The following is a 13,698-nucleotide window of genomic DNA, read 5'->3' as shown; positions in this document are numbered from 1 at the left end:
GGCGCCCGGGGGGGCAGTGTGTGGGAACGGCACCTTCATCAAGTGGACCTCAGTGGCACCTCGAACCGGCAACCTTCTGATTACCGGGTCTGTTTCCTTAAGGCAACATTGGCATTAAAATTGTTGAGAATTGTGCGTTTGATGGTAAGTTTTAGTCCAGTGTTATGGTCCGCAGTGTTCGTCCATTTGAAGAGCCCTGAAGCTTCAGTCGTTACGGTGTTGGTAGCCATGGGTGACCCTCTAGTACATTTCAGCGCCAGGAACCAGGATCTAGAGCAGCTCAGACAGATCAGCCTCGGGTGGCTGGTGACTGAGCGGTTATGGTAGATGCCTGCGTACTCCAAGGACAGCCAAGGAGGAATGATCATCACATTTTTTATGCGGATTTAACGTTCCTCCTCCATTTCCCACAGTATTCTACTATCCTAATAACAGGAGTTGATCATTCTTGCTGTCTTGACTGATGAATATGACATTAAGGGTGGTAGTAGCCTAGTGGGTAACACACTCGCCTATGAACCAGAAGACCCAGGTTCAAACCCCGCTTACTACCATCGTGAGCAAGACACTTAACCCTGAGTGTCTCCAGGGGGGGACTGTCCCTGTAACTACTGATTGTAAGTTGCTCTGGATAAGGACGTCTGATAAATGCTGTAAATGTGAATGTAAGAAGGTATAAGGAACAAAAATAACATCTGGCAACTAGCCGTTGTAGACGAGTCGTTGTGCCGTATTGAACTCATGCGGTTGGTATGCCATGTGGAAACACTAACAAACACATTTCATACTCGGCTGCAGCCGGTGACCCTGACGGTGACTTCCATCTGGACAGCAGTTCTGGAGCGCTGTCCACCTCTCGGGCGCTGGACCGGGAGAGGAGGGCCAGCTACAGCCTGCAGGTGGTGGCTCAGGACCGCGGCTCTCCGCCGCTGAGCGGCGCCGCCAGCGTTGAGGTCACCGTCCTGGACGTGAACGACAACAGCCCCCGGTTCGGCAGCAGCAGCTACGCGGTGGAGGTCGCGGAGGACGCGGCCGTGGGCTCGCCGGTGCTGGAGGTCACGGCGTCGGACGCGGACGACGGCGACGACGGCAAGATCCTGTACTTCCTCAGCCACGAGGCGAATGGGGCATTCGCGGTTGACCCCGATTCTGGAGTCATTTCCATCGTCGCAGCTCTGGATCGCGAGAAAAAGAGTTTGTACAGTTTCCAGGTGTTCGCCGCCGACCTGTCGCCGTCATCGCCACGGAACACCACGGCCCAGGTGACCATCACTATCCTGGACGTGAACGACAACGCCCCCTTTTTCATCCAGGACCCCCTCATCATCAACACGTCCAGCAGAAGTGTGTCCGCCCACCAGGTCATAGCCACCATGCGAGCCGAGGACAAAGACTTTGGTGCCAACGGCTCCGTGTTTTACCGCTTCGCCAGTCCCGTCGCCGGCTTCGCTATTAACTCCCTGACTGGCGCCATCCAGGCGTCTGTGGCCCTCCACACCCTGACCCAGGCCCAGCGGACCCTCATCGTCGAAGCCATGGACCAGGGCAGCCCGGCCCAGTCCTCCCTGGGTGTGGTCATCATATACGTGAAGGAGCAGGAGTACCAGGGCATCCGCTTCTCCCGGACCGCCAGAGACGTCAGCATTCCGGAAAATGCAGTCAAAGGTCAGTTCAGTTCTAAACGATTTTTTTCATAGCACATTGATACTAGTTTATTATGTTGCACGCTATTCAAACGCTTTTCAGACCCTAGCGAGCCTGCACCATGCCCAGTATCTTACTATAAGACGGGGCGGTGGCGACCTAGCGGTTAAGGAAGTAATCAGAAGGTTGCCGGTTCGAATCCCGACCCGCCAAGGTGCCACTGAGCAAAGCACCGTCCCCACACACTGCTCCCCGGGCGCCTGTCATGGCTGCCCACTGCTCACTCAGGGTGATGGGTTAGATGCAGAGGACAAATTTCACTGTATGCACCGTGTGCTGTGCTGCTGTGTATCACAAGTGACAATCACTTCGCTTCATAAATTAATAAATTGTGCATTAAAAGCTTAATAAACATTATTATTATGCACACACAACTATATGCAGCCATGTACAATATAATGTTTCTGTTTTTCAGGCACAGCTGTGGCTCAAGCTCAGGCTCAGTTTCCAGACGGCTCCCGGAGGGGCATCAGCTACACCATCTTCAGCGGAAACGCACAGGAGGCGTTCACTATCGGCGCAAACACGGGTGGGGCTCCTACGGGTCTCCTCGATCCTTTTTATTCCACTTCTCCGCATTTCTAACCCTCGTGGCCTTCCCCTCCAGGTGAGATCTTGGTTCAGAGCTCCACCGGTCTAGATTTTGAAGACGCCCCGAGACTCCGCCTGGTGGTGAAGGCCGAAACTGCGTCCTCCGCCTCCTTCATGGCCGTCAACCTGATCCTGCAGGACGTGAACGACAACCTGCCGCGCTTCCAGCTGCAGAACTATGTGGCGTACATGCGTGAGGCGCAGGGCTACGACCTCCCCATCATCCAGGTCAGGCCTCCTCAGCGCCCCCGTTGGTGCCAGATTAAAGTAGAAATCCAGTCTCATTTAGAAATATTTTCTCCATAATCCCTCACTCTGCAGGTCCTGGCGGAGGATGTGGACCAGGGCCAGAACGGTCAGGTGACCTACTCCATCCAGACTTCCAAAATGAGCGGCCTGTTCAAGATCGACCCCCTGACAGGCAGCATTACCACGGCCGCCATCATGGACCGGGAGATCTGGACGCAGACGAAGTGAGTGTGCGGCGCGCTTGGCGGCCGAGCGAGGCCGCAGCTCAGGGGGGTCGCGGAATGTTACCGCTCCGGGCGCGATGCTTTCTGGACCTCACGCCTCGGCCCATGTGTTTCGGTTCAGAAGCGCTCCCCCCGGACCCGGCCTGGCTCGCCCGGGGAGTTCCATTTCCCGCATATTTTGACCTGCCGGTGGTTGAAGTTTATTTTACCAGCATGTCTGCTGTGTTTTTTTTTTTTTTAAACGTGCAGCAAGTGCAGGAACTTGTAAGATTCCATGTTGCTTAAACTCGTTCTCTTTTCGGACAGGCTCCTGGTCACAGCCACAGACCGGGGCACACCGAAGTTGTCCAGCTCGGCTACACTGACTGTGATCATCGTCGACCTGAACGACAACAGTCCCACAATCCCCCTGCCTCGGGAAGTGCGTGTGCCAGAGAGTAAGCGAAACCCCATTCGTCAGCATCATCTCCGCGCGTCCCAAAGGCTTTTTTAATAATAATGCCTTTTCTGTCCGTGTCCCCAGATTCTCTCATCGGCACAGAGATCACGCTGGTGACGGGCAATGATGTGGACTCGGGCCCCACCCTGTCCTACTCCCTTCACCTGGACACGCCCTCGCAAGGGAAGTTTGGAATCCACCGCTACAACGGCAGGGTGTCCCTGACAGCCGCTCTGGACTTCGAGGAGAGGACCTGGTACACCCTCACCATCCGAGCGTCCGACTCCAAACACCGGAGCGACGCCAACCTGACCATTCTGGTGGAGGACGTGAACGACAACGTGCCAGTCTTCACGCAGGACCTTTACCAGGTTAACCTGCCCCGCACGTAGCCATTTCACCCTCTGTTATCCAAGTCAGTGCTTCCCAACCTTCTTTCCCGGAGGAAAAGGCAAGCCAGGACCCCCCAAACCCCAATTCCTTCCCGCATACAAACTTTTCAATTAAGAAAAGAATCAGCAGTCAGGAGTTATTCTCCTTGTTTCACTCGGCAGGCTGTATAGAGTCTGTATAGCCTACAGGATTATACCGAGTTTTCAGAGATGATTCTATTGGGTTGTGTTATTGGGATTTTATACATTTAATGTTGTTATACAAATATAATGTTGGGAATCACTGATCTATATAACTGCAGTGTTTAATTGATTCATCCTGTGAATTTTGCAATAATAGATATAAGTGAGTTTTCTCTTCGGCTAATGGAATGATGTAGAATCCAACGGGCTGTTTCTCTGTAACGAAGGAGCGCTATATGTCTGCTGTCCCAGGTAACGCTGCCAGAACATTCTCCGCCCGGCAGTCCTGTCATCACAGTAACTGCTACGGATCGTGACTCCGGAGACAATGGAAGAATCACTTACAGGTTGATGTCATCGACTAGAGATGGCTTCTATATTGACCCCAAAAATGGTAAGAGGCTCTTTGCTGTGAAATACACTTCACTGGTACGCCATAGGATTTCCATAGGATTTACCAAACAATAAAAGCACCCGACAAAATGGACTTTAGATATGAGCTTCATTAATGGTCCAATTAAATTGTCCACTAGAGGGCAGCTTAGTTTTCCTCCTGTTTGTCCATACAGGTGTTTCAAATCTTGTAGAACTATATGAATCTTCTAAATCTGATGTCTATTTCATGGCAGGTACTCTGTTCATAAGCCAGCAGGCAGGCTTCGAGCCTGAGCGGCCCTCTGTTAGTATTATGATCGAGGCTCACGACGGAGGAAGCCCGTCCCTTTCGTCCGTCACCACGGTCCAGGTGCAGGTGACCGACGTGAACGACAACGCTCCCATGTTCCACCAGTCCGAGTATCGCGCCACCGTTTCTGAGGACCTGCTCCCCGGGGCCACCATCCTGACCCTCGAGGCCATGGATGGCGACCTGTCACAGGAGAATTCTGGCTTTGACTTTGCCATTGCCAGCGGCAACACGGGAAATGCGTTTCAGATAGAGAGCAGTGTTCGCTTCATCGAGGGACAAGGCTTCCAGACCGTGGGCACACTGATCTTAGCTGAGCACCTGGACTTCGAAGCGATGCCACACTACAACCTGACCATTGTCGTGTCGGACCGCGGCGTCCCCCAGCGTAGCTCCAGCGTGCCCGCTGTAATCGTGGTTAGCGATGTCAACGACAACCCACCTCAGTTTGGACGCGCTGAGTATGCCGTCGTTCTAAGTGAAGGGTCCTCGGCGGGCGCCGAGATCTTGCGTCTTTCTGCGACCGACCCCGACTCGGGCCCCAATGCTGAGATTCAGTACGCCATAAGCTCTGGAGATGAGATGGAGCTGTTCAGCATTGACCAGTGGACAGGGGCTCTGCGTTTACAGCGACCTCTCGACCGCGAGAGCCGACCCACACATGTTGTCATCGTCCAGGCTTCGGATGGACAAGGCCATTTTGCTCTCGCACCCGTCACTGTTGAAGTGAAGGACATCAATGACAACAGACCTTATTTTCCCGTCGAGACCATGACTGCCAGCATTCGGGAAAACCAGCCGACCAATTCACCTGTTACAGTATTGCATGCCATCGACTATGACACCGGCATCTATGGTCAGTTGAAATACTTCATGGTGGACCGCTCTGGTGTTGGGAAAGACTCTTTCCAAGTGGACCAGAACACCGGTGAAGTGAGGGCCCGTACAACCTTTGACTTTGAAAAAGTCAACTCCTTTAACTTTGTGGCTTTGGCGATGGATTCTGGCAACAAGTCAGCCACTGTTACCGTGCAGGTGTTCATCACGGGAGTGGATGAGTACGATCCTCTTTTCACATCCACAAACTTCTTTTTCATGGTCCCAGAGGGTGCCAAGAGAGGTCAGAGCATCGGACAGGTGCAGGCCAGCGACGAGGATGGAGGAGTGGATGGAATCGTCCTGTACTCGTTGGCCACGAGCTCTCCTTACTTCGATGTGAATAAGACCACCGGTGTGGTCTTTGTCAAGATGGACAGCTCCAGCAGCCACAGTGGGTCAGGCCGGTCCAAGAGGGAAACTCGGCTGATGACCCTGGATGTGAGGGCACATAGTCCTCTTGACACGTCCCGGGTCACCACTGCACAGCTTACCATTGATATAACCAGTACTTCCTTTGGGCTGCCGTCTGACCTTAACATTCTGTTGGTCAGCATTATAGCTGCCTCCCTTGGTGTCGTTGTCATTTTGGTGATAATTGCGGTGGCCTTGTATGTGGTGAGATCCCGTCGGCAGAAGAAAGGCCAGGACACCAACAGGGACATGGCATCAGGCACCGCCATGCAGAAGCTGGACGGGGCTAAATCTGCTGGAGGAGATTCGATTTATCACCAAACCCTACCTGGCTATGCAGGTGACCAAGGTGGAGGAGGTCCCTACCCCCGTGGAGGCTCGCTGGACCCCTCCCACTCCAGCGGAAGAGGATCGGCTGAAGCTGCCGAAGACGACGAGATCCGCATGATCAACGAGTATCCCCGAGTGGCCAGTATTACCTCCTCTATGCAAGAACACATTTCTGCCCGTGGCCCAGACTCAGGAATCCAGCAGGATGCAGATCAACTCTCAGACATCTCCTGTGAGCCAGGAGCTCTAGATGCCAGCCAGTGGTTTAAGGGCAAAAAACTGGGCAGCATCAGTGGCACCCTCCTGTCGGGCCAGTTGCCGGTGTACAGAGATGAAGGCGGAGGATACCTGGGTGTAGGAAGGGGACTGAATATCTCCCATCCAAAGGACTATGCATTCCCAGAAGACGGGAAACCCTCCGTTGATGGGTCCCTCACAGCCATCGTGGCCAGTGACGAGGAGTTGAGAGGCAGCTACAACTGGGACTACCTTCTCAACTGGTGCCCTCAGTTCCAGCCATTGGCCAACGTCTTCACAGAAATCGCACGACTCAAAGATGAAAGCATACCTCCCAACAACCCACGTCGGCCCTTCCAACCCAAAGTCAAGACAGACCCAAAACCCAGAATCGACCCTCCCCCTCTAATAACATCGGTGGCCCACCCGGGCGCCAAGTCTGTACCTCCCAAGCCAGCCATTGGGCGAACGTTCCCACACCTCACATCGCTGCGCCGTTCCCCCATCAGCCACGAAGGCTCCATATCTTCAGCGGCCATGTCACCAAGCTTCTCGCCATCGTTGTCACCGCTGGCTGCCAGGTCACCAGCCGTCTCGCCATTCGGTGTCACGCAGGGCCCTTCGGCCTCCATGATCAGCACCGCAGAGCGCTCGCTGGAGCCCGGCGAGGAGGCCGAAATGAGGATCTAACCTGGACTTTTCCTCACGTTGAGGGCTTCTGGAGCGGAAAAAAGGACAACAGAGGAACTGTGTCCCACCGCCCACGTTGTGACGCAGGTCTCTGATGACTGAAAAGGGTTACGAAGGATTCAGTGCCATGCTGCTGGGGAACGACCCTTTATCAGTCCGACCTCAGTGTTCTTGTGCGTCGCCTCGCTGGCTGGCCAGGGAGATTAGGGGGCCTAAACGTCAGCGCGCTCGGACCTGAAACCAGTGTTACAGGACGCCTGGTACACTTTTTGTACGCTGTTTTATGCACACGTTCAAGGGGAGCGGAATTTTTATGTATTTTTATGGCCATTCACATTTTTTTTATGGGACTTTGTGTTTTCCGGTGCCATTATAAGAAGTGGTTATATCTTTCTATTTTCTTCTGTGTATATTTGTATGTATGCTAGCAGCCATAGTCTGTATGTTGTGTTACTGTATAGTTTCTAGGCTCGCCGTGCGGTTTGTGTACGTTTGACATCTGTGATGTGAATGAGTGGGAAGAAATTTTGTGCTTGGATAATTATTTATAAATGAGGGAATGTTGAGAACAGATGTATTGGAGCTTTTTTTAAGAATGTAAACCATCTTAGCGAGAGTTTCGTAGACAAATTTGCTAATGTAACCATTTTTGCCAACGGAACAGTGGAACAGTTCAGCCAGGCACCACTGGTGATGATGTACTATATTGCATAGCAACAGGAAGTCTTCATTCTAATGGTCTAGCGTGTCGCCTTTGGCCACAGTGACTCTGAGAAGCAGCACACGGCACATACCCGACCACGCATTTCCAGCCCGCTCGTCACTTCATTCGGGGGCAGGGGTTAGCGACTGCACATCTGAAATGGATGCATTATTCTTATTCTGCTCTTCCACCTTCCTCTGGTGCACGCCTGACACCAACGCTGCCTCAATCTAAAGCCGTTCCTGTTAGGTCACAAAAAAAAAAAAAAAAAAAAAAAAAAGCAATCAATAAACTGACAATGCCGGTTGGCGTCCACACAGCTGAGTGGAGATTGTGACCGACTGCCAGCTAAGTGGCAGTGAAACGATGGTAGAAATCATCTGTATATAAATATTTAATGGAAACAAATAAATTCCTACTGATTTCTTTTTGTCAAACTCTTGTCTTTGGATCTTCTCTGGTTTCAGTTGAGGGCTGTGCAATTAAGCGTAAAGCGCCTGGTTCTCGGGAGAATTGCAAATGCCAAATTAAAATGTGCTCTTTATTTTGGATCAATTTATGCCACAATCTGCTTGCGTTTCTGGTTTCGCCTGGAACGGGTTCTCAAGATTAAAATGGGCATATCTTGATATGCTGAGCAGGAACAGGACCGTCCCTGGGTGCCTCCCCGCTGGTGACTGAGGTGTTTCGCACACGTCCCTCTTCAATATGCAGCTTCAAGAATGCATCTGATGTTGATCTAATGGATAATTACGAAACGCTGCTCGTATGAGGAAGGCGGCCGTGTTTGCATAGCTGGAAGAGGATTTATGCCCCATTTCATCACCAGGGAGCTCTGAACAAAATATGTTTTTTTTCTGTTCATATGTCCAAACGGGTTAAATAAGGAATGTCTTTGGATGATTAAAAAAATATTCCATAGCTTTTGAAATAAAAATAAAAATCTAAGAAAATGAAAATGAAAAGATCTAAACGTTAGATCTATGTTTTATGCTTCAGTACCAGTCTACTTGTTTAGTGGCCACTCTTAAGGAAAATATAAAGAAGTGTTCTTGAGAAGTGAACTTGCTCAATAAGGTCCTGGAAATATGGCATCCATGGGGGCTTTAGCCACAGTGGGCCCTTAATCATTTAAATATGATTCAAGTGCAAACACAAATATATACCGCTGTGACGCTGTCCCTTTAAGAGTCACTTATTAAAACCAACGTCTCTGCATAATCTGCACTTTTGTATGTAAAAAGGACAACGTTTAATGCGTTTGTCCATAGATTCGTTGTTACAACCCTAATACTGAATTTGCATATGCAACACCAATTAAAATATTTCTATATATGAGACAAGAACACTTCTTTATATTTTCCTTAAGAGTGTATAGGCCACTTTATTTGTATACTTGTTAGCATATAAGCTAAGTTTGTGCATTAAAACGCATTAAACGTTGTCCAAAAGTGCAGATTATGCAGAGACGTTGTTTTTAATAAGCGACTCTTAAAGGGACAGCGTCACAGCGGTATATATTTGTGTTTGCACTTGACTCATATTTAAATGATTAAGGGCCCACTGTGGCTAAAGCCCCCATGGATGCCATATTTCCAGGGCCTTATTGAGCAAGTTCCAGGATGAAATGTGTTGCGTGAAGCCGTGTGCACCAGAGCCCCCAGCTGCGGGAGCTTGTGGCCCTCGCCAAGCTTTTGGGATTCTTGTGTTGAGCATGTCTTGCAGATTTACACCCTGAAGAGAACAGATGAGTTATGCATGGAGCTTGAATGTGATGCAAGATGGGATGGGATGCAAAGCACTGCAGTTTGCACCAAACTGCGTTAGTGGTTGCACCAAAGTGAAGCGGGAAGTTCCGAAATGCTTGAAAAGTCCCCTTTTTCACTTATGAACTTCTAAGCCTTGATACAGAGTGCAAATTAGATTTTTCCATTTTTACCTTCATTCGTCAAAGCAAGGAGCCCTGTTCTCTGGCAGCTTTTGGACCTGGTGGCTTCATGCTTAATTGTGAACATGTCAAGTAAAAACGGAAAAGTTCGTGGGTCGAGGCAAAAGTGCCTGAGAAAAGCAATTAGTGAGTTTGACGAGTCTCCGTCTGGTGCTGACGTCGAACCGTGGAAGCAGATGTAGATGCCGGCATGGCGAGTAGATAAATTACATAGCATGAGCCAAGTCTCCAACTGGAAACCAGGGCGTGATTCGTGCACCAGTAGCCCCATCAGGGCATGAAATGGCAGTTCTCGCGGCTCCCAGGTCCCAGTTCCTGGCCTGGAAGGGTCAACATCTGAGAGTCTTCTCCTCCGCAGATGCAGACGACGTGGCCGTTGTGTTTTGGAGCTGGTGGAGTCCAGATGGTTGGGAAATTAGAGTCCCTTTTACATGCCTCGCTGTAGACGTCATGAGATGCTTGTCATTTTAAAAGGGTCGACCCGTTGGCGAGGAGATAAGGACGTCATGCAGCATTTGTAGTCCACCCAGTAGGCATCGGTGTTTGCACGCTGTTGCTGAAAGTAATGAAATATGTTCCGATGCCTTAAAACCTTCAGGAAGCCCGGCGTTCCCTGGGGTGCAAGCATGTTTAATGGTCTATAATGACTCCAGTGCATTTATGCCCCCCCACCCCCACCCCACCTTGCAAATTCGACCGCAGAGAACGAAACGTAAACTTTTGGAAGCAATCAATTTAGCAGATATGCATCGGTAAGAAAGCAGGCGGAGCTGGACGCATGAGATGGAGATTTGACACGTTGGGAACCTCTGTGCCACGCGGTTATTGGTGCTAGAACGCCCATCGTCTGCAGATAAGCGCTCTTGACTTACGACGGGATTTGAGTCATTAAGCTGTCTGCTTGCTCCTGTCGTAACGTATGAGGGGTCTGCGAAGTTACACCCTGACACCCCACCCAATGCATCTGGACCCCAGTTTTCTTCCAGAACACAAGAGCCACAGATGATGTCTATAGTCATGAGATGCATCTTCCTACTGAACAAAAACTGCTTTTGAACCTTCAAACGTGGTACAAATCATCACTCGGGCTCAAATGAGAACTGGTCTAAGTAAAAGGTCAGAGGTCACTGTCGGCCCACATTCCTTTTAACAGGATATGTCAAACACACCTCGAGAGATTTCGTTCAAATTTGCTCCACACTCTCGCTCACGGATCGACCGATGAGTGTTTGGTGGTCAGAGGTCAAGGTCACGGATGGTCACCTGAAAGCGACCTGGTCTGCAACATCTGTTGGATGTTTCCGAGTTCCGTCTATGGCCCGGATGTATTAAAAGTCTCACTGCTGTGACACAAGTGCTGCATGTTATAAGGTGCTGGGGACGTGCCTCTCTGTCACCTGTCCATGACCTGTCACCTGTCCAGGTTTATAGTCACGTATCATACCAAACGCAGTCGATGAAATGATGAAACATGGAACATCTCGCTATGAATTTCTCATCCCCCCATACTGCCGTATTTTTGTTCTGTAATATTTATGGGAAGGTTTTTATTCCTCCCCTGAAGAACATTTTACCACTCAAGGCTTCATCAGTGTCCAAAATGAAGGAAAAAAAGATCAAGGAGAACTGTAAAGTGAACACGGGTTTAAATGGGGTTTAGCATCCTATCAAAACATCTGAAACATCTCCCCCAAATGAAAAACAAAAGACGCACCGTTACCCTTTGAGGCTTTGGCCAGGAAGGAAAGAAGCCATATAGTATATCAGCCGGGATATACGGATGGTTTTGGACCGCGAGGCTTGTAATTGTTTCAGCAAGTGAAAGCCACGAACTATGAAGCGAAGCACCGACTGACCAGATGAGGAAGCCTAGTCTGGGAAAGTGCTTCTCGTGCTGCCGTTCATACAGCTCCGGTGGAATTCCGACACAGCGGCCTTCTGGAGATACCCTTCTAATACTCGCTTAATAGAAAAACGGGGGCACACTTCGGAAAATAGCTCTTCAGAAACCAAAAATAAAGACGCTTACAGGCTCCATTACTGGCTTATTGGAAATATTAGGGTTGCAGTCGATTTCTTAGTATGTGACTTCAACTTCAGATCTTTTGCATGCATATTTACATTAATTATTAATAGCAACTTAATACCACTCAGTGCAATTCATTCATTTGTTTAATCATTTTCATTTTTAGGGCTAAAGCTGGCTTTAATGCAGATTTCAGACCACGGTGTGAGGAGGATCGGGTCGTTTTTATACAATAGAACCAAGTGGGCGTATATTCATCCAGTACGTCTGAATCGATTGACGGCTCTTGAAATGAAGCAGAAAATAAAATTTGCTAAAAATAAAGAGTTGAATACTTTTCCTCACGCGATGATGCCACTTTGCGTGCACCTACATTTAAGTTCGTATCCCTCTCTTAGGACAATGCCTGTGTGATGCCTGGGCCGTCCTGGGCCAGCTAGGTGCTGCACATCACACAGGTGACCTCGGTGGCACCTCGGCGGGTCGGGATTCAATCCGGCAACCTTCCGATTGTGTGGGTGAATAGGACCCCCTTGTCAGTGACAGCGGAGGTGGAACAGTCACGAGGAGCTCCTTGGCTCCCAGTCACCTAGTAACCGCTTTCAGTTCAGTTTCCCCTTCCCCCCGTGTGGGTTTTTTTTTTTTACGGCCGAGAAAGGAGCCAGATGAGCCGGCCTGGATCTGTTTCTCATTTCAGCTGCCGAGAGAGGCGAAGGGAGCGAGAGGGGCGCTGCCATCCTACTAAAACTGGCCTCGTCCCCAACGGCCGTCACTTAGCAGTCGACCCAGGCCGCTGCCACGTTGGTCCAGGCCGTGCGTTTGCCTGTCGTTTGTATGGAAAAGATTTCAATTCCCTTTTTCCTTTCATCTTTCCTGTTGTGACCAACGAGCAAGGAAAATGTGGGGCGCGGCTCGGGCTTCGTTTCATCCCCCGCACTGACCGTGGAACTATGCCGGCCGTAATCTCTGCACATAAATCACCGTCGGCCAGTCGACAGGTGTGCCAGGAAACCCAAACAGGGGCCGGATAATATGGACTTTTCTCATCACCTTTTTAGAGCGCCTGGCATTTGGTTTTAGGACTTCGGTCGTGTCTCTGGAGGAAAAAACCCTAAAGTGCTTTTTTTTTTTCCTTTTTCAGGAAGCCAGCTGCCTGCTAATAGACAAAGTGCCTTTGTAGCGCCTTCGCTAACGCTTCATACGTTCCAAAAGCTCATTTAGACGCAGCTTAGCAAACCAGCACCCTGCTCCGGTTCCCCACCTTTGACCCACAGCATATATATATATAGTTCTACAGACGGACAAAACGAAGTTGACCCAGAAAGACTCTTACGGAACCCAGATTCCGGACTTGCGGTGAGCACTGGGCTTCCAGGTGAAGGGTGCAGAACGGGCACCGGCGAGGCACGAAGGAGCCAGACTGCGTGTCAGTTTCAGAAGCTGCTGCTCGTCCTGCTAGATGTGGCTTCAGACAATGGGGGCAGCGTAGATGTTAATCCTTTCCTCTTAAAGACACCCGAAGCAGGGGTCAGGGGTCGCGGATTCATTTTGTTATGTTACAGCCTTATTCCAAAGTGGATTTAATTCATTTTTTTCTTTAGATTTCTACACCCAACACTCCATTATTACAACGTGAAAAAAACTTTACTTGAAGTTTTGGCAAAGTTACAAAAAATAAAAACTATGAGAAATCACATAGTACATAGGAATTCACAGCCTTAGCCATGAAGCTGCATGCTGGATCATCCATGAGATGTTTCTGCAGCTGTGTCCACCAGTGGAAGACAGTTTTTTCATTTTTAATAAATTTTGCCAAAAGCTCATATTTACATAATGTTGTCATTATGGGGTGTTTTATATAGAATTCAGAGGAAATAAATGCATTTAATCCATTTGGGAATAAGATTCAAGATTGGTTTATTGTCAAATAATGTTTCACACAGACCCCCCCCATAGTGCAATCATAAAAGAAAAATAGATATGTGCATACACACTAAACTAAAACTC

General features: G+C 49.6%; 1 protein-coding gene across 1 annotated transcript in view; it reads left to right on the top strand.

Annotated features, from left to right (window-relative positions):
* Positions 1 to 8,154, top strand: part of dchs1b (dachsous cadherin-related 1b) — a 63,889-nt gene extending 55,735 nt beyond the window's left edge. Inside the window, exons 14-21 of the mRNA XM_028983973.1 lie at positions 799 to 1,665; positions 2,120 to 2,233; positions 2,312 to 2,523; positions 2,617 to 2,768; positions 3,075 to 3,205; positions 3,292 to 3,578; positions 4,035 to 4,176; positions 4,412 to 8,154. Coding sequence (XP_028839806.1) covers positions 799 to 1,665; positions 2,120 to 2,233; positions 2,312 to 2,523; positions 2,617 to 2,768; positions 3,075 to 3,205; positions 3,292 to 3,578; positions 4,035 to 4,176; positions 4,412 to 7,014 — 4,508 coding nt within the window. The 3' untranslated portion in view covers positions 7,015 to 8,154. The remainder of the gene's footprint in view (positions 1 to 798; positions 1,666 to 2,119; positions 2,234 to 2,311; positions 2,524 to 2,616; positions 2,769 to 3,074; positions 3,206 to 3,291; positions 3,579 to 4,034; positions 4,177 to 4,411) is intronic.
* The last annotated feature ends 5,544 nt before the right edge of the window (positions 8,155 to 13,698 follow it).

Source organism: Denticeps clupeoides, chromosome 6, assembly GCF_900700375.1.
Source record: "Denticeps clupeoides chromosome 6, fDenClu1.1, whole genome shotgun sequence".
Taxonomy (NCBI): Eukaryota; Metazoa; Chordata; class Actinopteri; order Clupeiformes; family Denticipitidae; genus Denticeps; species Denticeps clupeoides.
The sequence above is the reverse complement of the archived record's forward strand: the minus strand, read 5'-3'. Positions and strand labels throughout refer to the sequence as shown.